We start from the raw sequence: 25,964 nt of genomic DNA, 5'->3' as shown, positions 1-25,964 counted from the left end.
ATCTATGGACGCATGGTTCTTATTCATTCCAGGAATTTATTTACATCTTCAAGGTGCTTGGTTTTAAAGTAATCGATTAGATTGATTTTTGTTTTATTCAAATCTATTTGGCTGACCTTGACTAACTGAGCATCTTGGTGTTTTCTTAATTGAAAGAGTTGCCATATGGTGTCAGAAGACATTGGCAATTTTGATTCAGATGCCAATATAGCATGTTACTGTTTAAATATGCTTAAGTACCAAGGTGTTTGTATTAGCCATAAAAATGCTCAACGTGCCCTCTGCTGGGCCTTTCTAAGGTTGGAACAAAAAAATGCTGTGTCATCTTGTTATATAGTGGGTTGAGAAAAGGAATTCCTCTGTAACTATCACATGCAATGAATAAACGATAAATACCAATTCACAAGTCGTTCTGGAATGGATACGTCTGGCTCACTTAGTTTGAAAAGGAAGATTTTAAAATGCTGTCTAGACACCAAGAAAGTAAAATTTTGTGATGTGCCTAGGAACTCTCCTGTGTTTTATGAAATAAAATAATTTTATCATCAGATCATCTGTCCATAAATATGTAAACCAACTAAATAATTTTACCATTATTACATTGTTATATAATTATTACATTATTATGTAAACCAACTCAATAATTCTTCCATGAGAGGACATCTGTGAAGAGGTGAATTTTAATTGAAGATTTTTGCAGAGTTTGCAAAGAGTCACTTCCATTCACTGCCCCCATCCCTGCGGTTTTATCTGAGGCCCAATCTTATAAATCATATTCCTATAAATTAAGTGGATGTTTTGCTTATGGAGAAGATTGGAGAATTAGAGTCAATGTTTTCTTTAGCAAAAGATATTTATACATTTTTCTTGGATCAAAATATTTTTTAACATCCTATGTGGTAAAGTAACAAATATTCAGCAAGTATCTTCCAGACAACTACTTTCACAATCAGTGGGGTTGTATGCAATTCAGTTGTATAAATTGTACACATAGCCTCATTTTAGTTGACCACACATTCCTGCTTATAGCTTCAAAAGAAGCAAATCATGAAACTACAGGGAATCTAGAGAGACTATTGTTTTTACTCTCCCCAGCGCCAACTGGCACTCAAAAAATAGAACTGGCCAGAATATAGCTGGCTATTTTCTTTATGAATTTCTCCCTAAGGCACAAAGATCAGCTTCTCATACCCCTGGGAGTCAAAAAGATTTTCATTCTATCAAAGTGAAAATTCTTCTGGACTGTTTCAGTCAATGCCCTCAATTAAATCATTGTTCTCTGAGTTTTCTAAAACATTGTTCCCAATTGCTTGCACCATTATTAAATAATAACAGGTACAAAATTAATGCTTGGAGCACTAAGTGAAATTTGCCTATTGGTGTGTCAGTCGTCACCGCTTTTCTTTTGTTATGGATGTTAGTGGTGTGTCAAAGGCAAGGGTAACACAGACTCAAGGACAGAAACACAAATATATTTAAAGGAATTGGGATTATGTATTTTTTCATATTTCAATAGAATGTCGTAACTTTACTGTTTAGCTTCTCAGAAATCAAAATACAATCTAGGCAGTAATTAAGGGTAACAGTTTTATCTGTCTGTTTTTGCCATTTTGTTTGGCAGAAGGCAAAGAAATCTTGAATAACCCTTGTACTCTGAGAAATAGTTTGTCTAAAGAGCAAATAGGGTATGTGAGTTCAGAAGACATTTTTAGAAGATTCACTCTCTCCATGATCTTAGATCTTACTGTAAAGAAATGGAAGTATCCCCATAAGAAGTTATACCATAAATGTCCCAAATGAATGTCAAAAAACCCCACAAACCACCACAACTTCATGTTTTTAAGATGTAATTACAGGGGCGCCTGGGTGGTTCAGTTGGTTAAGGGGCCGACTTTGGCTTAGGTCATGATCTTGCAGTATGTGAGTTCGAGCCCCGAGTTGGGCCTTGTGCTGACAGCTCAGAGCCTGGAGCCTGCTTTGGATTCTGTGTCTCCCTCTCTCTCTGCCCCTCCCCTGCTCATGCTCTGTCTCTCTCTGTCTCTCAAAAATATATAAACGTTAAAAAAAATTTTTTTAAATGAACAAGTAAAATGTAATTACAGGTTAAGGGCACAGGCCATTAAATGGGAGCCTAAAGTACCAGGTTTGTAATGTATGACTGCTGGAAGGAGACACCTTTTGTCAGTATTTACCACTTCACTAACATTTTAAGTATTCATAGAGCGAGGATTAATGTGCTGTGGACAAGTATTTCTTTAGAGAAGTATTAATAATATATCCAATAGTTTAAACAATTTTCACAAATAAACAATGTGGATGTTCTTTTAGGTTTAACTTTTTTTTTTCATTGCTAGAAGTATAGTCCAAGCATACAGAGTAAAGACAGTAGAACTCTACTTGCATTATGAAATTGTTTTGCAAATAGAGTAAAGCCTTACTAAATCAGACTTGCTTGAAGTTGGCAAGTTCTATCATTGCAATTATACAATATAGAAAGATTTTGTTACTTTGGAGGAAGGCTAGGACTCCTTATATGATGAAAGGAAATTTATGGTGTATATAAGTTCTGCACTGGGAGCAGATACCTTGAATGAGAAAACCAATTTTTCTAGTGCCTTAAGAAATACTCATTTACATAAAAGCAATTGGACTATTAATTAAAATCATTTACATTGTTCTTTGAAGTAGAGTTCTAGAGTTCATTGGCTTTGATTACATTACTGTATATGTCGAAAAAGATATTTTAAAAAACACTCCTCCATAGTTCATTGATTTCCTGTCAGGCCTTCCTCTTAAAGTTTTAACAAAATACAAAATGCAGCTTTATTATTTTCAAGTGATACAATAGCACAAATGAATTGCTGCTGAAATCATGCCAAAGAGAAGCACTGCTGGATATCCTTTAATGAAGGCAAAGATTGCAGGAAAAGAGTTGCTTTTATGTACTGCTTAAAAAGAGTTTCTATTCTCTGAAGGCACTTAACTGTCTCCCCACTCCTTTAAGTTCCAACCCCGTATTTTTAACTTAGATTAAACACTGGTGAGAATTAATGAGGTTTCTATTATACTCTTCCCAAATTCACATAGTACGATGCAGGTCACCACATCTACAATAGCTTTATACAAATAAGTGAAAGAGTAATGTTAATTCCACAGTACTGCGCAGTGACACAAGGCTTGAACTAGAATCTGGGTCCTTCACTCCATGACCCTGTGTGGGTGTAAGCTCTCTGTGTAGGTGTGTGAATCACTGGTGGTAATATAGGCAGTTCCTATTGCCAGAGCTTTATATAGAAACAGCCTAACAAAGAAGTCATGTCCCCGACTGCCAGCTGAAGGTGAGACACCAAATAGCTTCAGGGAGAGCCAATAGAAAAAGAACACTGTTAATAGCCAGCAAGGCTGTCATTAAGCTGAAAAGCCCCAATATTTCTGGTGTTACCACACTCCATTGGCTATACATAGAATTGTGAAGTGGGTAATATTTATTTGAAAGGGCATATACTCCCCTCTTCAGCTTCATTCATTCTTTCGTCAGTGAGAGCCTAGGGTTCGTCACTGTGCTGAGTGTTGTGTGTACTCAGATGAATGAAAAAGCCCCCTGGATCTCCAGCTGTCTAGTATACTTCATCCAGGTCACACCTTAGCCTAACTGATATTTTGTGTTCAAGTCACTATCAACGATGTAGTCGCTACTGTGGTATCAGTTGTTAAGGTTAAGATGTTACCTTTCCCAGGAGTACGTTCCTTTTAGACAGGGACTCAAAAACCCTATAGCTTTTAAACTCCAAAGGAATGCTGCTTTAATGATGGATGGAATTTCAGATATCATAGGGAGGAGCATATTGTTGGGCAGGGGAATTCCTGGGACCCAACAAGTCACATCACACAGGTGACTGGCTCCCACATCCTCTCCAAGACTCAAAAAGTAAAGTCATTCTCAAAAAGCAAAGGCAATTCCCCCTCCCCATCAATGGAGGAAAAAAAGATTGTAGTAGTAAGAAACATTGAAATTCAACTTTGCCATGAGTTAAAAAAAAAAGTCAATACCACTGATTGAGAATTGAATGGATGATATAAACTACGTAGAAGACAATTTCATGTAGTGAACAGTTTAATCCTAGAGCAAGCCTAAATTAAACCTATATTTAGTCATATTGTTCAAGAGGGCACAACTAAGAATAATGTGTGAAAGATAGAAGGAGGTACATTTTGGTGTAGTTTGAAAAACTTAAGTTCCTGGAAACTTAAGCTGTCCAGCAATGAACTGAACAGCCCTTGTGAGATGAAATCTTGTCCCTGAAAGTGCTCAAGTTGTGAATGGATGGCCATCAGACAGAAGTATAGGTGAAGGGGTTTGTGATGTACATGGAAGATTTATATTCTTTTATGTTTAGCCTCTGACTCTATTACTATATGATAATTGGGAACCCAGGAAAGACACAAATAATACATATGAATACATACAAATGGATAAGGAGCAAATTATTACCCATGTTTGTAAGTGTTGCATAGATGCCAAATAAAGGAGAGCTCAGGGCAAACTGTTAGTCAAGACAGGCTTCTAATAGGACGTAATTTTTGCCCAAGATTTTAAAGTGAGAAAGAGACATGGTCAGGCAAAGAAGAAGAGGTAGAATAAATCAAGAAGGGGGATGATTTCATCAGCATCATCTTACTACTACGATTTTTTTGAGAGTCTACTACAGAATAGGCACCATGCTAAGTGCTTTTTTTTATTTTACATGTGTTATTTCATTTAATCCTTACAACCATCCTGTAAAGTAGTACTGTCATATCCCCATCTTACCGATGGGGCGACTGAGCAGAGAAGACTGGAATACAGAGAGGTTAAATAAATTGTCCAAAATCACAGAGCTAGAAAACGGAAGATCTGATATTCAAACACAAGTCCGCCTCCCTACAAAGCCCATGCCCTCAATCAATACTACATTCACTGCTTTTCATTAAACACATGTTCTCAGGGACAGAACTATGAAGTGTGAAACGTGGCAGGGCAGGACAAATAGCCCTTAGTAAATATTTGTTGAGTGACTAAGTATACCATTGCTTTTTATTTATTTATTTTTATTTTTTTAATGTTTATTTATTTTTGAGAGAAAGAGAGAGTGTGAGTGGGGGAGAGGTAGAGAGAGAGGGAGATACAGAATCTGAAGCAGGCTCCAGGCTCTGAGTTGTCAGCACAGAGCCCGACACGGGGCTCGGACTCACAAACTGTGAGATCGTGACCTGGGCCGAAGTTGGACGCTTAACCAACTGAGCCACCCAGATGCCCCAAACCCTTGCCTTTTCGATGAAAAAAAGAAACACACATTTTTATGTCTTCTTTTATTCCCATTTGGGAAACCCAATTGTCAGGCTGAGTTTGACCTCTTAAGAGCTTACTCGCTGCAGAACTTCCCTTGGTCCAGGGTTTGGCTATGTAAACAAGAACAAATAGCTCTCCAGGGCTTTATACCCTAGGGTTTAACCTCAGGTATCGTGTAGTAATATGCATCAGGTTAGAGCCCTAGTATTTCTCTTCAGGACTTCTTTAGGTTTCTCTTGTTGAGTCAAAGAGCTGCAGTTTTCAGGGGAGAAAAGGATGTGTGTGTGTGTGTGTGTGTGTGTGTGTGTGTGTGTGTGTGAAACTGTCAGAGAAACTGCACATCTTCCTTTAGCCAACATGCAACTTACCCCTCTCTCCATCTGAGTTCTGTTCCAAAAATTCTGCACAAAGCCCTTTGGTAAATAATGGCCTTTTTGTATATCCTGGATTTTTGACAAGGCTAATTTTTTTTTAAAGAGCATTTGCCTCTGTGTTTGGAATGGTACTAAATGTCTCAGAATAAACCACTGTGGCCTCCAACTGAAGCTAATTTTACCATGTATAAGTTACTGAGCATTTCGATGCTAGTTATGTCCTGTATGAGACTAATAAAAATAGTGCAAAAATTATTTTGAAAAATGGTATTTAGTCTATGCAGATGTTTTTAGAGCTAAAATAATGTCAAACATCCTATTTGACTGATTATACACTCCTTCTCCTCCTTCTCCTCCTCCTCCTCCTCCACTGAATTGAATGCTTTGAGGAAAAGAACTCAATTTGCATTTCATTTAAAAGCTAAAAATATACACAAGCAAATGTAGATTGGATTTAATTCAATTCTGGAATGCGGGGCATTCAGGCATTTAATGATTGCAATTTTGACATCCTAAGGCCTTTACTAGGTTTCTGTCAGTTTTTACTAAAATCTTAATCTCCTCAATGCAGAGATAGGGAATTAGCATTAGTCATAACAAACAGATCATTTCCCAGGACATTTTATTTATTAAAATGGCCTAAAAGAATTTTGTTGTGTTTTCATTCTTTATAATGATTTCATATGTTCATGCAACATCCTCCAGATACTCAGGTAACACTCAACTCAAGCCCCAACTTGCACCTGATTTAAGACTTTAAAGCAGTTCCATTTGGAACTTTACTGCTGGTTAGTTTTACATTCAGGTCATTCAGCACTTATTACTTTCCACTGTATTACCCCTTCCTGCCCAGACATTAACAGGCCCCTCCTTCATCCTTGTAATCTACAATCGCACCTCTAGGACCCTTCTGGTCTAAATTCTTCCATATTTTTATCTCTACCATATTCAGCTCTGCCCTTCTCAGCTCCTCCAACAGTGCCTGCTTTCTTGTGAGTAATTCTCTTACATTTTGTGTACACCACCAGCCTTCTATACCAATCAACCAAGTGCTCTACTTGTCTGAGATAACTTTATTCCAGAATTTAGTTTGAAACCTTTACACTAATGCCTCCCTGGTCTCCCATTCATGTCATCCTTAGTTGTTATCCCAAATGGAAGCTAATTTAGTTCATATTCACTTCTGTTCTCCCCACTCTATACTGCTCATTCTTCTTCCACTATTCTCCTCCCAGAAGTTTCCACTGTATCTTTAAGATTTCTGGTTACATGACACATGCATAACAGGTAAGATTTTTTTTTCTCATTCCTCCTCACTGAGGGTTATATACTAAGGTTTATGACATTTCTCTTAACCCATCTTAACCCTGAAGATACCACTTCTTCAGCCACTTTCGGTAGAGGCAGCCCATCATTCTGTACCCCACATATTTCTGGGCTATAGGGGGTTCTTTCACTCCCACATGGTTTCCTGACCACTTTCCTCCCACCTTCACAAATAAAACCCCTGTTTCTTGGAGATTTGTGGTAGTCAAGAAACTCATGGCATTTGGTTTTACCATCCTCTCTTTCTTCCCTGCCTGTTTAGTCATGGACCAACATCCCAGTCATTCTCCCACATATATGAAGACTGTCATTTGAATCACAGTTATCCCCTTCACCCTATGTCCTTCCATCATCCAACACTCTCACCTCATTGTGATACAACTTCAGGGAACTTTGCCACCTTAGTCACCCAATTGCCATGGCCATACTCAAGACATTAGTGTCATCCTGATCTGCTCAACTTCTGAAATACTTTTTCTTTTGTCCATGAAACTAAAGTTTATTTTCTATTTTTTAAATATATTTTATTGTCAAATTGGCTTCCATACAACAGCCGGTGCTCATCCCAACAAGTGCCCTCAATGCCCATCATCCACTTTCCCCTCTCTCCTACCCTCCATCAACCCTCAGTTTGTTCTCTGTGCTTAAGAGTCTCTTATGGTTTGGGGCACCTGGGTGGCTCAGTCGGTTAAGTGTCCGACTTTGGCTCAGGTCATGATCCCACGGCTTGTGAGTTCAAGCCCCACGTCGGGCTCTGTGCTGATAGCTTGGAACCTGGAGCCTGCCTCTGATTCAGTCTCCCTATCTCTCTGCTCCTCCCCTGTTCACGCTCTGTCTCTCTCTTTCAAAAATAAATAAACATTAAAAATTTTTTTTTAAAAAGAGTCTCGTATGGTTTGCCTCTGTCCCTCTCTGTAACTTTTTGCCCCCTTTCCCTCCCCCATGGTTTTCTGTTAAGTTTCTCAAGATCCACATATGAGTGAAAACATATGGTATCTGTCTTTCTCTGACTGACTTATTTCACTTAACATAATACCCTCCAGTTCCATCCACGTTGCTTCAAATGGCAAGATTTCATTCTTTCTCATTGCCAAGTAGTGTTCCATTGTATATATAAACCAATGGCCAAATTATGGAAAGAGCCTAAGTGTCCATCAACTGATGAATGGATAAAGAAGATGTGGTTCAACTTCCTAAATCCTAACAGAAGTACCCCACTTTCTGTTGGCCTACCCTGTTGCTCTCCCTTTCAATATGCCCACTACTGATCTCTGACTTCTCTGCTAACATCTTCCATAATTTTAACATCCATGCTGATGACCCTCCCGGTACCCTGGCCTCATAATTTCTTAATCTCTTCAGCTCCAATAACCTTTACACTTCTATTACAGTGTCATATTCTCCTTCTACTAGTTATATAAATATCAGTTCTCCCTACATTTTCCTCCCTGAGGGCAATTATCATATTTTTGTGCCATTTTTGTACAGTGCTTTGCATAGTATATGCTTACTAGAGAGGAGGTATCATGAACTAAATGAGATCACAGACTCCAGAGTCAGGATATTAGGGTTCAAATCCTGGCTTTGCAACCTATGAGATGTATGACCATGGGGAAGTTAGTTATGCCTCTGTTTCCTTATATATAAGATGAAGATACTAACACTATGTGTCTCATGGAGTTGTTGAGATGATTACACTTAGAAGAATGCTTGGCACAGGGCTAATAAAATACTTTTAACAATTGCCTTCATAAAGGGCAAGGGAAAACATTTTAATAGGAATTAGGTATAATAGTGAAAGAAAACAGAGCTCCAATTATTAGGAATAATGATACTGAGAGACAGTCATTTAAAAGAGAAATTGAAAGCAAATGAATTATTAAGCAAATTTTCATTTCTATTTGTACTTTGCACTGAGAAGAGGCCAATGTATTTATTGATTTTTGCCAGAGACTTGTTTATTTGACCACATGGTGTCACTATCATTGCATGGTGAAGTCATTAGAAGGTCACACTGAGACTATATATATTATTAAAAATTTGGATAAAAATACGCTATACATAAAAAATCCAAAAAGTCATAACTAACATTGTTATAATGTTAAACTTTGGTGTGATCATGGAAGGTTCTGAGTATAGATGGAATAGGTTGTTGCTTACATGACGTAATGAGGGAGAGTCTAACATACCATTTTATCAAATTTAGTGTTGGATGGTTCTGTCAAAAGTCTTGTTATTATCACCAGCTGGAAATCAGGTTTCTTTACTCAAGTCATTTCCAGGTGCAACAAGTAAAGTTCCCACCTGGATACTCTATCAAAGTAGTTCCTGCATATCTAACAATTCCCTAAATGAGTAGGACATAGGACTTGCGAGTTTAGATGGAAATGGATACAATTTACTTACATGAAGTCCTTGCTGCCTAGGGAAGGTAGGCTTGAGTAAAGGAAGAGGGGTAGCTGGGGTAAGAGGACTTAGAAACCAAGGATTGCTGAAAAGAGAGGGAAAGGGTACTTAAGAGGAACGAGCCTATTTGTACAATTCCACTCAGGCATTTCTCTGTCTGTATTCACACACAGACACACACGTGCATGTGTACATTCTTTCCTAATAGTTATCAGTAATTTAGGGGGAAATATGTGTCCAAAACAAATCATAATATAATCAACAAACATTAAAAGTTTTGGAGGAAGAGGCCAAGAGTTAAGCAAAGACGATGTTAATGAACAAAAAAACACGTGTTTAGACTCTTACAAAATATTTCTTGATTTTAAAATGGAGAAAAGGGAGATAAAATGTACATTAAAGAGCTCTGGGGTACCTGGGTGGCTCAGTCAGTTAAGCATCCAACTCTTGATTTTGGCTCAGGTCATGATCTCATTGTTTGTGATTTCGAGCCCTGAGATGAGCTCTGAACTGACATCATGGAGTCTTCTTGGGATTCTCTCTCTTCCTCTCTCTCTCTACCCCTCCCTCACTTGTGCTTTCTCTCTCTCAAAATAAAGAAATAAGCATTAAAAAAAGAGCTCATAGTGAATGTACTCATTTTGTTTTTTTCTGGAAACCAGCATCCAGAGGTTCTGTATCTTTAATTACCTTATAAAAATGTAAACTCTTATGTGGTTATATATGTATGTACTTCTATGGAGTCAGGGGAAGGAAGACGGAAAGAGAGAGATAGAGATCCTTGGGAATATATGAGACAGAGGTACTAAAATACTGTTAGTGTAAGCTAGGTTATATTAAGGCTTGTGATGTTTGCAGTTTCATGAATTCCAAGCACAGCTGAGGTATTTTCCAGACATAACATGTTATGTATTTGTTGGTACATGTCACGATCATACCAATTTTTATTTTTTAATTACTTAATTATTTTATTTTTGTTATATTTATTTATTTTTCACTTCAGTCTTGCCTTTTATTTTTTATTAATATAATTTATTGCCAAATTGGTTTCCATACAACACCCAGTGCTTTATGTTTATTTATTTTGAAAGAGAGAGATACAGAGTGCGAGCAGAGCAAATATATCTGATCTATACCTACATTGATCTACACATATATGTATCAATATACATATACATTTATATTCTAGCTTGCCAATAAGAATAACAAGATTCAAAGGCCTTATTGAAGTCCTGAAACTTGATAAAGAGTATCTCCCAGAAACTTCTTTCAAACAACACACTTAATAGTGGAAGAGTGGGAACATTTTTTACTAAAGTCAGGATCAAGTCAAGGATGTGTACTATTATCCCTACTAGAGCCCTAGATAATGGAATAAGACCACTGGAAAGAATTAAGAGATATAGTTAATATAAAAGATGAGGCAAAACTTTGTGGAGAAAATTATCATTTATCTTGAAAATTCAGGCGAATCAATGGTCAAACTATTAAAATTAATAGAAGTTCAACAAGGTGATCAGATGCAAGATCAATATCAATAGCTTCCTTGGGTATCAGCAATAATTATGTTCATCAAAGTAGAAGAGCAGAGTTGAAAACAACCCAAATGTTCATTAATAGGGGAGTGGTTAAATAGATTATGTGTGTGTATACACTACGAAATATTATGCAGTAGTTAAAAGAATTAATTAGATCTAAATGTAAACATATTGACATGGAAATAGCCCAATCCCTATGGCGGAGTAACAAAATCAAGCTGCAGAATAACTTCGTTAATGTTAAAAATAAAACACAAGTTGGAGCGCCTGGGTGGCTCAGTCGGTTGAACATCTGACTGAAGGTCATGATCTCATGGTTCATGGGTCTGAGCCCCGCGTTGGGCTCTGTGCTGAGAGCTCAGAGACTGGAGCCTGCTTTGGATTCTGTGTCTCCCTCTCTCTCTGCTCTTCCCCCATTCACTCTTTGTCTCTCTCTCTCAAAAATAAATAAACATTAAAAAAATAAAAAAAACACAAGTTGCCTATATATTCTATACTTTAAATATGAAAATCAATAGAAAAAGCTTGCAAGGTTACCTACTGGATGAATAGCAATGGCTATTTCTTAGGAGAGGACTGAGATTGGGGGTGGAAGTCAATGGGGACTTTAATCTCTAGTGGTGTATGTATGTATGTATGTATTTACAGATCGAGCAGGGGAGAGGGTCAGAGGGAGAGAGAGAGAATCCCAAGCAGCGTTCACTCTTGTGTGGAGCCCAATGCAGGGCTTAGTCCACGACCCTGGTATCACAGCCTGAGCCGAAATCAAGAGTCAGACACTCAGCCAACTGAGCCATCCAGGCAACCCTCAATTGTTTTTTTTTTCTATTTTTTTGAAGTTCATTTATTTATTTTGAGAGAGAGAGTGAACACAAGCAGGGGAGGGGAGAGAGAGACACAGAATCCCGAACAGGCTCCGCACTGCCAGCACGGAGCCACACACGGAGCTTGAACTCACTAACCTTGAGATCATAACATGAGCCAAAATCAGGAGTCGTATGCTTAACTGACTGAGCTACCCAGGTGCCACACTAGTGTTTTGTTTTTTAAAGGAGAAAGTATTACTTGTATAGGTAAAAATGAAAACAGTTTTAAAATGCAACAGCTTGCTGAATTCATCTAATAAATGTCATTTAAATTTGCCCATCTTTTCTTTCTTTCTTTTTTTTTTTGAATGTTCATAGCAGCTTTATTCAGAATAGCCAAAAAACTGGAAACCACCCAGATGTCCTTCAACGGGACAAGGAGTATATCAAGGAATACAATGCAGTAATCAAAAGGAATGAACTACTGACACACGCAACAACCTGGATGTATCTCTGGAGTATTATGCTGAGTGAAAAAAACCAATCCCAAATGGTTACATACTGTATGATCTCACACACCATTCTTGAAATGACAAAATCTTAGATTAGTGGTTGCCAGGGATTAGGGATGGAGGCCAAGGGGGTGGGTGTGGTTCTAACAGGGTGCCCGGAGAGAGATCCTCGTGGTGATGGGGTAGCTCTATTTAGGCTGAAGTGGCGGTTACACAAATCTACTTGTGACAAAGAACTATACACCCACATTGTGCCAGTGTCAGCTTCTGGGATTTGATACTGTATTATAACTATGTAAGAAGTAACCATTAAGGAAAACTGGGTGAAGGGTACCTCTAGCTTTGCAACTTCCTGTGAATCTGTAATGGTTTCAAAATAAAAAGTTAGTTAGGAAAAAAGTAAGCAATAATTATAAATGCAACTTGGTATCCTGGATTAGATCCTGCAACAGAAAAAGGACATTATTGGAAAAACTGATGTAATCCAAGTAAAGTCTGTAATTTAATTAACAGTTTTGTACCAATGTTAATTTTTGTTTTAGTTCTGATAGGTGTACCAAGGTTATGTAAGATGCTAACATTAAGGGAAAGGGTATATAGAACTCTTCTGGGAATCTGAAATTATTTCAGGGGCGCCTGGCTGGCTCAGTCAGTAGAGGATGCTAAATTTGCCCATCTTTTCTTATGTAAAAGGGAATTGCTTTCTAATTGCTTAAACTTTGATTCATTCAACAACTAGTGAAGACCATGAGCTATTCTTAGTACAATTGATACAATGACAAGCATGACAGACATGGTTTCTGCCTTCCTGGAACTTACAGTCAAGTGGGAGAGGCAGATAATAAACAAATAACAAAACAATTACACATTATAAGACATTTAAAAAGAAATGAGCAGTGGGGTTTGATGGAAAATAATATGGTTGAGGGAGAGCTCCCAGAATAAGAGACATTTAGATCACATATTACTCCACAAAGCAAGCCTCAACAAATTCAAGAAGACTGAAGTCCTACCATGCATCTTTTCTGATCACAACGCTATGAGACTAAAAGTCAACCACAAGAAAAAATCTGGAAAGGCCACAAACACATGGGGGTGAAGTAACAAGCTACTAAATAATGAATGGGTCAACCAGGAAATCAAAGAAATAAAAAAGCACATTGAACAAATGAAAATGAAAACACAATGGTCCAAAACCTCTGGGATGCAGCAAAAGTCATTCCAGGAGGAAAGTTTATAGCTATACAGGCCTACCTCAAGAAGCTAGAAAAATGTCAAATAAACAACCTAACCTTATACCTAAAGGAGCCAGAAAAAGAACAATAAACAAAACCTAAAACCAGCAGAAGGAAGGAAACAATAAAGATAAGAGCAGGAATAAATGATACAGAAAGTAAAAAAAAACAAAAAAACAAAAAAACAAAAAACAAAAAAACAAAAAAAACAGATCAATGAAACCAGGGGCTGGTTCTTTGAAAAAAATCAATAAAATTGATAACCTCTAGCCAGACTTATGAAGAAAAGGAGAGAAAGGGCTCACATAAATAAAATTACAAATGAGAGAGGAGAAGTAACAAACACGACAGAAATACAAAAAATCAAAAGATAATATTATGAAAAACTATGTGCCAACAAATTGGACAATTCCTAGGAATATATAAACTACCAAAACTGAAATAGAAAGAAATAGAAAATTTGAATAGAATGATCACCGGCAAAGAAATTGAATCAGTAATAAAAAAAACTCCCAGAAAACAAAAGTACAGGACGAGATGGTTTCACAGGTAAATTCTACCAAACATTTAAAGAAAAATTAATACCTATTCTTCTAATACTATTCCAAAAAAAAAAGAAAAAGAAAAAGAAGGAAAACTTCCAAATTCATTCTATAAGGCTGGCATTACCCTGATACCAAAACCAGATAAGACACTACTAGAAAAGAGAACTACAGGCCAATATCCCTGATAATACAGATGCAAAAATTCTCAACAAAATACCAGTAAGCTGAATTCAACAATACACTAAAAAAATTATTCACCACGATCAAGTGGGGTTTGTCCGGGGATACAAGAGTGGTTCAATGTTTGCAAATCAATTGATGTGATACCACATCAATAAGAGAAAGGATAAGAACCATATGATCATTTCAATAGACACAGAAAAAGCATTTGACAAAGTACAACCTCCATTCATGATAAAAACCCTCCACAAAGTAGGTTTAGGGGGGATATTCCTCAACATAATAAAGGCCACTTATGAAAAATCCACAGCTAACATCATCCTTAATGGGGAAAAAACCTGAGAGCTTTTCCCCTAAGGTCAGAAACAAGACAAAGATGTCTACTCTCAGCACTTTTATTCAACATATTACTGGAAGTCTTAGCCACAGCATCAGACAACAAAAATAAATAAAAGGCATCCAAATTGTTAAGGAAGAAGTAAAACATTTATAGTATTTTCAGATGACATGATACTATATACAGAATACCTGAAAGTCTCCATCAAGAAATTGTTAGAACTGATATACAAATTCAGTAAAGTAGCAGGATCAACAAAGATAAATCTGTTGCATTTTAAAAATATAATTTATTGTCAAATTGGCTTCCATACAACACCCAGTGCTCATCCCAACAAGTGCCCTCCTCAATGCCCATCACCCACTTTCCCCTCTCCCCAACCCCCAACAAATCTGTTCTCTGTATTTCAGAGTCTCTTATGGTTTGCCTCCCTCCCTGCCTGGTTGTAACTTTTTCCCCCTTCCCCTCCCCCATGGTCTTCTGTTAAGTTTCTCAAGATCCACATATGAGTGAAAACATATGGTATCTGTCTTTCTCTGACTGACCTATTTCACTTAGCATAATACCCTCCAGTTCCATCCACGTTGCTGCAAATGGCAAGATTTCATTCCTTCTCGTTGCCAAGTAGTATTTCCATTGTATATATAAACCACATCTTCTTTATCCATTCATCAGTTGATGGATATTTAGACTCTTTCCATAATTTGGCTATTGTTGAAAGTGCTGCTATAAACATTGGGGTATATGTGCCCCTATGCGTCAGCACTCTTGTATCCTTTGGGTAATTCCTAGGAGTGCTATTGCTGGGTCATAGGGTAGTTCTATTTTTAATTTTTTGAGGAATCTCCACCCTGTTTTCCAGAGAGGCTACACCAGTTTGCATTCTCACCAACAGTGCAAGAGGGTTCCCGTTTCTCCACATCCTCGCCAGCATCTATAGTCTCCTGATTGGTTCATTTTGGCCACTCTGACTGGCATGAGGTGGTATCTTAGTGTGGCTTTGATTTGTATTTCCCTGATAAGGAGTGACGTTGAGCATCTTTTCATGTGTCTCTTGGCCATCTGGGTGTCTTCTTTGGAAAAGTGTCTATTTATGTCTTCTGCCCATTTCTTCACTGGGTTATTTGTTTTTCAGGTGTGGAGTTTGGTGAGCTCTTTATAGATTTTGGATACTAGCCCTTTGTCCGATATGTCATTTGCAAATATCTTTTCCCATTCCGTTGGTTGCCTTTTAGTTTTGTTGGTTGTTTCCTTTGGTGTGCAGAAACTTTTTATCTTCATAAGGTCCCAGTAGTTCATTTTTGCTTTTAATTCCCTTGCCTTTGGAGATGTGTCAAGTAAGAAATTGCTACGGCTGAGGTCAAAGAGGTATTTTCCTGCTTTCTCCTCTAGGGTTTTGATGGTTTCCTGTCTCACATTCAGGTCCTTTATCCATTTTGAGTTTATTTTTGTGAATGGTGTGAGAAAGTGGTCTAGTTTCATTCTTCTGCATGTTGCTGTCCAGTTCTTCCAGCACCATTTGTTAAAGAGACTGTCTTTTTTCCATTGGATACTCCCTGCTTTGTCAAAGATTAGTTGGTCATACATTTGTGGGTCCAATTCTGGGGTCTCTATTCTATTCCATTGGTCTATATGTCTGTTTTTGTACCAATACCATACTGTCTTAATGATTACAGCTTTGTAGTAGAAGCTAAAGTCTGGCACTGTGATGCCTCCTGCTTTGGTTTTCTTCTTCAATATTACTTTGGCTATTCGGGGTCTTTTGTGGCTCCATACAAATTTTAGGATTGTTTGTTCTACCTTTGAGAAGAATGCCAGTGCAATTTTGATTGGGATTGCATTGAATGTGTAGATAGCTTTGGGTAGTATTGACATTTTAACAATATTTATTCTTCCAATTCATGAGCATGGAATGTTTTTCCATTTCTTTGTGTCTTCTTCAGTTTATTTCATAAGCTTTCTATATTTTTCAGCATATAGATCTTTTACATCCTTGGTTAGGTTTATTCCTAGGTATTTTATGGTTCTTGGTATAATTGTAAATGGGATATATTCCTTGATTTCTCTTTCTGTTGCTTCATTATTGGTGTATAAAAATGCAACCAATTTCTGTATATCGATTTTGTACCTTGAGACTTTGCTGATTTCATGTATCAGTTCCAGCAGACTTTTGGTGGAGTCTTTAGGTTTTCCATGTAGAGTATCACGTCGTGTGTGAAAAGCGAAAGTTTGAATTCTTCTTTGCCAATTTTGATGCCTTGGATTTCCTTTTGTTGTCTGATTGCTGATGCTAGAACTTCCAACACTATGTTAAACAGCGGTGAGAGTGTACATCCCTGTCGTGTTCCTGATCTCAGGGTGAAAGCTCTCAGTTTTTCCCCATTGAGGATGATATTAGCTGTGGGCTTTTCATAAATGGCTTTTATATGATGTTTAAATATGTTCCTTCTATCCTGACTTTCTCTAAGGTTTTTATTAAGGAAGGATGCTGAATTTTGTCAAATGCTTTTTCTGCAACAATTGACAAGATCATATGGTTCCTATCCTTTCTTTTATTAATGTGATGTATCACACTGATTGATTTGAGAATATTGAACCAGCCCTGGAGCCCAGAAATGAATCCCACTTGATCATGGTGAATAATTCTTTTTATTTGCTGTTGAATTCAATTTGCTAGTATCTTATGGAGAATTTTTGCAACCATATTCATCAAGGATATTGGCCTTTAGTTCTCCTTTTTTGTTAGGTCTCTGTCTGGTTTGGGAATCAAACGAATGTTGGCTTCATAGAATGAGTCTAAAGTTTTCCTTCCGTTTCTATTTTTTTGGAACAGCTTGAGAAGGATAGGTATTAACTCTGCTTTAAATGTCTGGTAGAATTCCCCTGGGAAGCCATCTGGACCAGGACTCTTATTTGTTAGGAGATTTTTGATGATTGATTCAATTTTTTCACTAGTTATGGGTCTGTTCAAATTTTCTATTTTTTCTTGTTTGAGTTTCGGTAGTTTGCATTGTTTAGGAATTTGCCCATTTCTTCCAGGTTGTCCAATTTGTTGGCATATAATTTTTCATAGTATTCCCTGATAATTGCTTGTATTTTTGCGGGGTTGGTTGTAATTAATCCATTTTTATTCATGATTTTATCTATTTGGGTCCTCTCTCTTTTCTTTTTGAGAAGACTGGCTAGAGGTTTATGAATTTTGTTTATTTTTTAAAAAAAACCAACACGTAGTTTCATTGATCTCTTTTACTGTTTTCTTGGATACTATATTTTTTATTTCTGCTCTGATCTTTATTATTTCTCTTCTTCTGCTGGGTTTGGGGTGTCTTTGCTGTTCTGATTCTAGTTCCTTTAGGTGTGCTGTTAGATTTTGTAATTGGGATTGTTATTGTTTCTTGAGATAGGCCTGTATTACAATGTATTTTCCTCTTAGGACTGCCTTTGCTGCACCCCAATGGGTTTGGATTATTGTATTTTCATTTTCACTTGTTTACATATATTTTTAAATTTATTCTCTAATTGCCTGGTTGACCCATTCATTCTTTAGTAGGGTGTTCCTTAGCCTTCATGTTTTTGGATATTTTCCAGACTTTTTCTTGTGGCTGATTTCAAGTTTCATAACATTGTGATCTGAAACTGTGTATGGTATGATCTCATTTATTTTATATTTATTGAGGGCTGTTTTGTGACCCAGTATGTTATCTATCTTGGAGAATGTTCCATGTGCACTCAAGAAGAAAGTATATTCTGTTGCTTTAGGATTTAGAGTTCTAAATATATCTGTCAAGTCCATTTGGTCCAGTGTATCATTCAGGGCCATTGTATCTTTACTGATTTTCTGTCTAGATGATCTGTCCATTGTTGTAAGTGGTATTAAAGTCCCCTGCAGTGATCACATTCTTATCAATAAGATTTCTTATGTTTGTGATTAATTGTTTTATGTATTTGTGTGCTTCTGAATTTGGTGCATAGATGTTTATAATTGTTAGCTCTTCCTGATGGGTAGACCCTGTAATTATGATATAATGCCCTTTTTCATCTCTTGTTCCAGCCTTTAATTTAAAGTCTAGTTTGTCTGATATAAGTATGGCTACTTCAGCTTTCTTTTGACTTTCAGTGGCATGATAGATAGTACTCTGTCCCCTCACTTTCAATCTGAAGGTGTCTTTAGGTCTAAAATGGGTCTCTTGTAGACAGCAAATGGATAGGTGTTATTTTTTATCCATTCTGATACCCTATGTCTTTTGATTGGAGCATTTAGTCCATTTACATTCAATGTTATTATTGAAAGATAGGGTTTTAGCATCATTTTGTTATCTGTAGGTTTCATGCTTATAGTGATGTCTTTGGTACTTTGTGATCCTTGCAACATTTCACTCACAGAATCCCCCTTAGGATCTCTTGTAGGGCTGGTTTAGTGGTGATGAATTCCTTCAGTTTTTGTTTGGGAAAACCTTTATCTCTCCTATTCTGAATGACAGACTTGCTGGATAAAGGATTCTTGGCTGCATGTTTTTCCTGTTTATCACATTAATGATTTCCTGCCATTCCTTTCTGGCTTTCCAAGTTTCAGTAGATAGGTCTGCTACTACCCTTATGTGTCTACCTTTGTATGTTAAGGCCTGTTTATCCCTAGCTGCTTTCAGAATTCTCTATTTAGCCTTGTATTTTGCCAGTTTCATTGTATGTCATGCAGAAGATTGATTCAAGTTATGTCTGAAGGGAGTTCTTTGTGCCTCTTGGATTTCAATGTCTGTTTCCTTCCCCAGATTTGGTAAGTTCTCAGCTATGATTTGTACAAGTACACCTTCAGCCCCCTTCTCTCTCTCTTCTTCTTCTTCTGGAATCCCTATGGTATGGATTTTGTTCCATTTGATTGTATCACTTGGTTCTTTAATTCTCCCCTCATGATCCTTGGGTTTTTTTTATCTCTTTTTCTCAGCTTCCTCTGTTTCCATAATTTTATCTTCTTATTCACCTATTCTCTCCTCTGCCTCTTCAATCCGTACTGTGGCCACCTCTATTTTATTTTTCACCTAATTTATAGCATTTTTAAATTCATCATGACTATTTTTTAGTTCCTTGATCTCTGCAGCAATAGATTCTCTGCTGTCTTGTATGCTTTTTTCAAGCTCAGCGATTAATCTTATGACTATTATCCTAAAATCTTGTTCAGTTATGTTGCTCATATCTGTTTTGATCAATTCTTTAGCTGTCACTAATTCCTGGAATTTCTTTTGAGGAGAATTCTTCCATTTTGTCATTTTGGCTAGTTTTCTGTCCCTTATGAGTTTTAAAAGCTTGTTATGTGCTGTGCACCTGCAAGCACTGCTATATTAAAGGGGGTCATACACTGTCCAAGGCCTGGACCTTCAGGAGGTGTTTTCTGGAGAGTGTTATTGCTGTCTGGTGTTGTGACTTTGGTTATTTTATTTCCCTACTTGTAGTGATGTAGGTGTGCTTTGATTTGTTCCTTGAAGTAGCCCTGGAAAGGAAAACAAACAGACAAACAAACAGAAAAAAAAACACACAAACACACAAATAAAACAAACAAATAAAAACAATCCAAAAGCAAAAAACCAGAACCACCAGCTACAAGTAAAGAACAAGTTGGATGCAGTGCTGATGTAAGAGCACATATAAGAGAGAAATGACACGGGCGGTGAAAAAGAAAAAGTAAACACTGACCAGGCAGAGAGACCAAATGGCTTAATCCAGATAGAAAGAGAAAGGAAAATAAAGAAGGAGGCAGGGAAAAAGAAACCAAGATAAAGTTACCCAGACAGAGAGATTATATGGCTTAATTATTCCAGAGAGAGAGAGAGAGAGAGAAAGGAAAATAAAGAAGGAGGTGTAGAACATGTATGAAGAGAATGGATTAAATATGTCTGCTTAAACAAACCAACAACCAGAGTAACCAGACTAGAGGAGGGAAGAGATAAGAAGGAGAAAAGGGAGTAAGAATATATCTAAATAACAAGAATTGTCTGAGAATTAATCCAGCCAATGCAGCAGTGCACAAACCCTCTTATTGACATGGCCCATGGTTTCTCATGGTGCACATTCTCCCTTTGCTGCAGCAAATAATAAACCCAACTTTTTCAACTACAGGTCTGTTCCCAGTGGTTTTTGGTTGGAAGTCATTGACATCAGTGAGTGAAGAGGCACAGCATTGTGGAAAAGCTACTAAGGCCGAGCATGGAAAAATGGGACTGAAGGAATGGAGGTAGGTGAAACAGGGCAAGAATGAAAGGGTTCTAAAGCCTTGAGCGGGCTAGGGTGTGGTTTTCTGAAAAGGTGGTTTTTAGGGGTGATAAAAGATGAGGTGATGGAGATGAAGCCATGAGCTTTTGTAGGAGGAAGAGGAGTTGTAGTGTGCTTAAACAAAACAGAACACTAATGAAATGTTAGCAAATACTAACAAAATTTTGGCTTATGTTATAAAATAATGACTCAATCTTTAATGGTCTAAAAGTTGATCATAGAGTTTTTGTATACACTTGCTTCCCTGTTTGTCAACTGCATCATCTAATAATTTCTACATAAAGGGAAATTTCTGGGAGGGAAGAACTCCAGTAACACACTAGTTGACAGGTCTTATAACTTCAAAACACTAAACTTACAATTTTAATTCTTTAGGGTTGAGATCATTTAATGTTAAAGATCAATATTTATTAAATAAAATAAAGGCCCTACAACAGTGCCTGACATATAGTAAATGGCAATAATTATAAACTATTACAACTATTATCATTATGCTATCTTTTTCAATGTGCTTATTTTAAAAGAGGGACAACGCAGTAGTTTCAAAATACGTTTTTGATCATGTATCAAATGTAGCTTCTTTGTTTTTAATACTCTGCTCAGGGTCATGCATTCAAATGACTGCAGGCATGCCTTTTGGCGAGATTTACTGTAAGTGACCTCTGGTAAATCTTTTAAAATCAATGGTTGGGTACCTACATTCCACCAGATGTTGGTGCCTACTGCATGTTGCAAAGCAATTTTTGAAAAGAGGACTACTATTCAGTTTGGTACTATTTATGCTTTAAAGATAGCAGGGGGTGAAAAGAATGTGATTGTCCATGTAAAAGGAAACCTAGAGTACTCAGAATCTAAGTTGAAACATAAGGGAAATAGGTTCTTTAGAACAGGTTTAGTTTCTAACTTTCATGAGAAGGCTGTCTCTCTTTATTTCTACAAAAATAAAAGTCACTTGTGAAAATAATAAGAACATGCAGGGAAGGCTTATGAAGTACTCTGAGCTTCAAAATAAAACAATTGGCAAGGAAGAAGTCAAACTTTTACTCTTCACAGACAACAAGATACTTTACATGGAAAACCTGAAAGACTCCACCAAAAACCTGCTAGAATTGATCCATGAATTCAGCAAAGTCGCAGGGTATAAAATCAACATACAGATATTGGTTGCATTTCTATACACCAATAATGAAGCAGCAGAAAGAGAAATCATGGAATCAATCCCATTTACCATTGCACCAAAAACCATAAACCTAACCAAAGACTTAAAAGATCTTTACGCTGAAAACTATAGAAAGCTTATAAAAGAAATTGAAGAAGACACAAAGAAATAGAAAAACATTCCATGCTCATGGATTGGAGGAACAAATATTATTAAAATGTTGCTACTACCCAAAGAAATCTACACATTCAATGCAATCCCTATCAAAATAACACAAGCATTCTTCACAGAGCTAGAAAAAACAATTCTAAAATTTATATGGAACCAGAAAAGACCCTGAATAGCCAAAATAATGTTTAAAAAGAAAACCAAAGCTGGAGGCATCACAATTATGGGCTTTAGGCTGTATTACAAAGCTATAATCATCAAGACAGTATGGTACTGGCACAAAAACAGATACATAGATCAAAGGATCAGAATAGAGAACCCAGAAATGGATCCACAAGCATATGGCCAACTAATCTTTGCCAAAGCAGGAAAGAATATCCAATGGAAAAAAAGACACTTTCTTCAGCAAATGGTGTTGGGAAAACTGTACAGTGACATGCAGAAGAATGAACCTTGACCACTTTCTTACACCACACACAGAAATAAATTCAAAATGGATGAAGGACCTAAATGTAAGACAGGAAGCCATCAAAATCCTAGAGGAGAAAACTGGCAACAACCTGCAACCTGGGTCACAGCAACTTCTTACTAGATATGTCTTCATAGGCAAGGGAAATAAAAGCAAAAATGAACTATTGGGACCTCATCAAGATAAAAAGCTTCTGCACAGCTAAGGAACAATCAAAACTAAACAAACTAAACTAAACTAAAACAAACAAACAAAACTAAAAGTCAACTGACAGAATGGGAGAAGATATTTGCAAATGATATCAGAAAAAGGGTTAGTATCCAAAATCTATAAAGAACTTATCAAACTCAACACCCAAAAAACAAATAATCTAGTGAAGAAATAGGCAGAAGACATGAACAGACACTTTTCCAAAGACATCCAGATGGCTAACAGACACATGAAAAGATGCTCAACGTCACTCATCATCAGGGAAATACAAATCAAAATCACAATGAAATACCACATCATACCTGTCAGAATGACAAAAATTAACAACTCAGGAAACAACAGATGTTGGCAAGAATGAGGAGAAAGGGAAACACTTTTGGACTACTGGTGGGAATGCAAACTGGTGCAGCCACTCTGGAAAAGAGTATGGAGGTTCCTCAAAAAATTAAAAATAGAGCCACCCTATGATCCAGCAATTGCACTAGTAGGTATTTATCCAAAGGATACAAAAATGCTGATTTGAAGAGGGGCACATGGAGCCCAATGTTTATAGCAGCACTATCAACAATAGCCAAATTATGGGAAGAGCCTAAATGTTCATCAACTGATGAATGGATACAGAAGATGTCATGTATATATATATACATACCTACATACATGCACACACACACAATGGAACATTACTTGGTGATCAAAAAGAATGAAATCTTGCCATTTGCAGCAACATGGATGGAACTAGAATGTACTACGGTAAGCGAAATAAGTCAGAGAAAGACAGATATTATGATTTCACTCATATGTGGAATTTAAGAAATACAACAGATAAACATAGGGGAAGGGAAGGAAAAATAAGATAAAAACAGAGAAGGAGGCAAACCATAAAAAACTCTTAAATACAGAGAAAAAGCTGAGGGTTGCTGGAAAGGTGTTGGGTGGGGGGATGGACTAAATGAGTGATGGGCATTAAGGAGGGCACTCATTGGGATGAGCACTGAGTGTTGTATGTAAGTGATGAATCACTAAATTCTACCCCTGGAACCATTGTTACACTATATGTTAACTAACTTGGATTTAAATAAAATTAAAAACAATCCCCCCACACACCAAAACCAAGCAACCAAACAAAAAAGATTAAATAAAGGAAAATGGAACTGAAGACACTGAAAGAGATTCAATGGACCCAGAGGAAAAGAAAGAAATCAAGAGTAGGAATGGGGAAGAGGGGACAAATGGAAGTTAGGAGGAGAAGGGAGGAGAGTAGAAAAATAAGGGAGACCAGAAATAAATGCACACTAAAAAAAAAAGGCATGAATGCTTGAGTTCTGGGAATGTCCAGGATATATACTGGGAATGTCCAGTAGTGAGGGGAGTTTTCTACATTTACCATAATTTTGTACTGTTGGAAGACCATGTTACCTGCTTTTTTGATACCCAGAGAAAAAAAGCTACTTGTTGTTCCAGTATTACTACTAAACTGCCATGCCACAAATTTGATTTTCTTTTACAATTCTAAAATACGTTTACTTTGCATTAATTTTCTCAGAGGCCAGATTGAGTGGTGATAACCAATTATTCTGATATTGTGTTCTTTCAGCTCTTACCCTGTTTGAAATTAAATTATTATCAGTTTTTTCTTTTCAGCCATCTGGGGCTAAAAACACCCCTACCCATCTATGGTATAGAAAACTTGGGTCAGAAGTCTACTTCTTTACTAGTTTAAAACTATTTATTTAGAAAGTGGCACTGTTTTACAAAACAAAAACAGTGATTCTTGGAAGTAAATTCCAATACAAATTTAATAAATTAGATGATTATATTTACTCAAGAAGTCATAACTAAATACTTCTAAGGGAAATCTTTACTTTTAACGTAAATTCCAGTGTGATCCTATTTCTACCGTGCTTTTTCCAACATATAATTTTTTTAGAGAGTAGTTTTATATGTATTAGTCCCACAGATTCACATCTCACATGCATATAGCAGACAGTTGAATTCTCATTTCTGTAAACATTTTGCATACTTACAATATGCTATTGTTTACTCATAATAATGAATTAGTTTTGTAGCTACCACATAACTTGAATACATACAATCCTTTCTGTATGAGAAAATGAATCAAACTGAAAAGTGCAAATTAAAAATTAAATTAAAATATTTATGATTCCTTTAGGTATGGTACATTTTCTTAAAAAAGCAGTTATATAATAAACAGTGAGAAAACTAATACAGCTAAGAAAATCATGAAAAAAAATAGGGCTCACTTCATGAACTTCTTTTGTCCTTGGAATAAATTACTTATAAATATTAAGTAATAAAGAAATTCCAAGTAGTGCTTGGCAAAAAAAAAAAAAAATTAAGTAAAATTGTTTTACAACATCATTGCCAGATCCTAGAGTAGTTCTAGATGGAAATACCATTTTAAGATAAACAAAGACATAAACCCTCTTTGGATCTTGGTCATTACTTACCAAAATTTGCCATCTGTATTGTCTGGTTGCCAGTGTCTGGAACATTGTAAATCACAACAGCATCTGCATTTCTTCTGCCTGCTGCTTGAATTTTTTCTGAAAATGTACAATTACCTCTTTCTATCAGCGCAATCCAGGGACTGTTAGTATTAGTAAACTCAGTGTTGTAGTCACAGGCTTGGTAGTTATTGTTCTTAGGGATGCTCACCACCCCCATAGCAGTAGCCACTGGCGAAGCTAATCCATAAACACCACATTCACATGTCTCTATCGAAGTGTAGTTGCTGGTTTCGTTGTAGTAAGTCACAGTCACATAGGCATTCATTGAAAAAGACACTGTGATTCTAAATAAAAAGGTACAAATTATAAGCAGCCAAAAACAACTGGACTTATTCTCCTGGTTCATTGCTTGTTCATTTGAGCATGAAATTTAAGATGTCTGCTGATATTTCCAGCTATCGGTCAACATTTGTCCACTCACGTCCCTGCTAAGCAGAAGTTTGAAATTTCAGTTGCAAGCTGGTAACTGATCTCCCCTCTAGCAACATAAGCTCTGAATACATCAGCTCTATTTCACTTTAGTTATCTACATTCTCCCTTGTCTGCCCCTCCTCCAACTGTACACACGTAACTTTTAA

General features: G+C 36.8%; 1 protein-coding gene across 1 annotated transcript in view; it reads right to left on the bottom strand.

The window, feature by feature from the left end:
- The window catches only part of RNF128 (ring finger protein 128), a 107,899-nt gene extending 81,935 nt beyond the window's left edge, over nt 1-25,964 (bottom strand). The window contains exon 1 of the mRNA XM_015083677.3: nt 25,327-25,964. Coding sequence (XP_014939163.2) covers nt 25,327-25,732 — 406 coding nt within the window. The 5' untranslated portion in view covers nt 25,733-25,964. The remainder of the gene's footprint in view (nt 1-25,326) is intronic.

This window comes from Acinonyx jubatus, chromosome X, assembly GCF_027475565.1.
Source record: "Acinonyx jubatus isolate Ajub_Pintada_27869175 chromosome X, VMU_Ajub_asm_v1.0, whole genome shotgun sequence".
In the NCBI taxonomy this organism is placed as follows: domain Eukaryota; kingdom Metazoa; phylum Chordata; class Mammalia; order Carnivora; family Felidae; genus Acinonyx; species Acinonyx jubatus.
The sequence above is the reverse complement of the archived record's forward strand: the minus strand, read 5'-3'. Positions and strand labels throughout refer to the sequence as shown.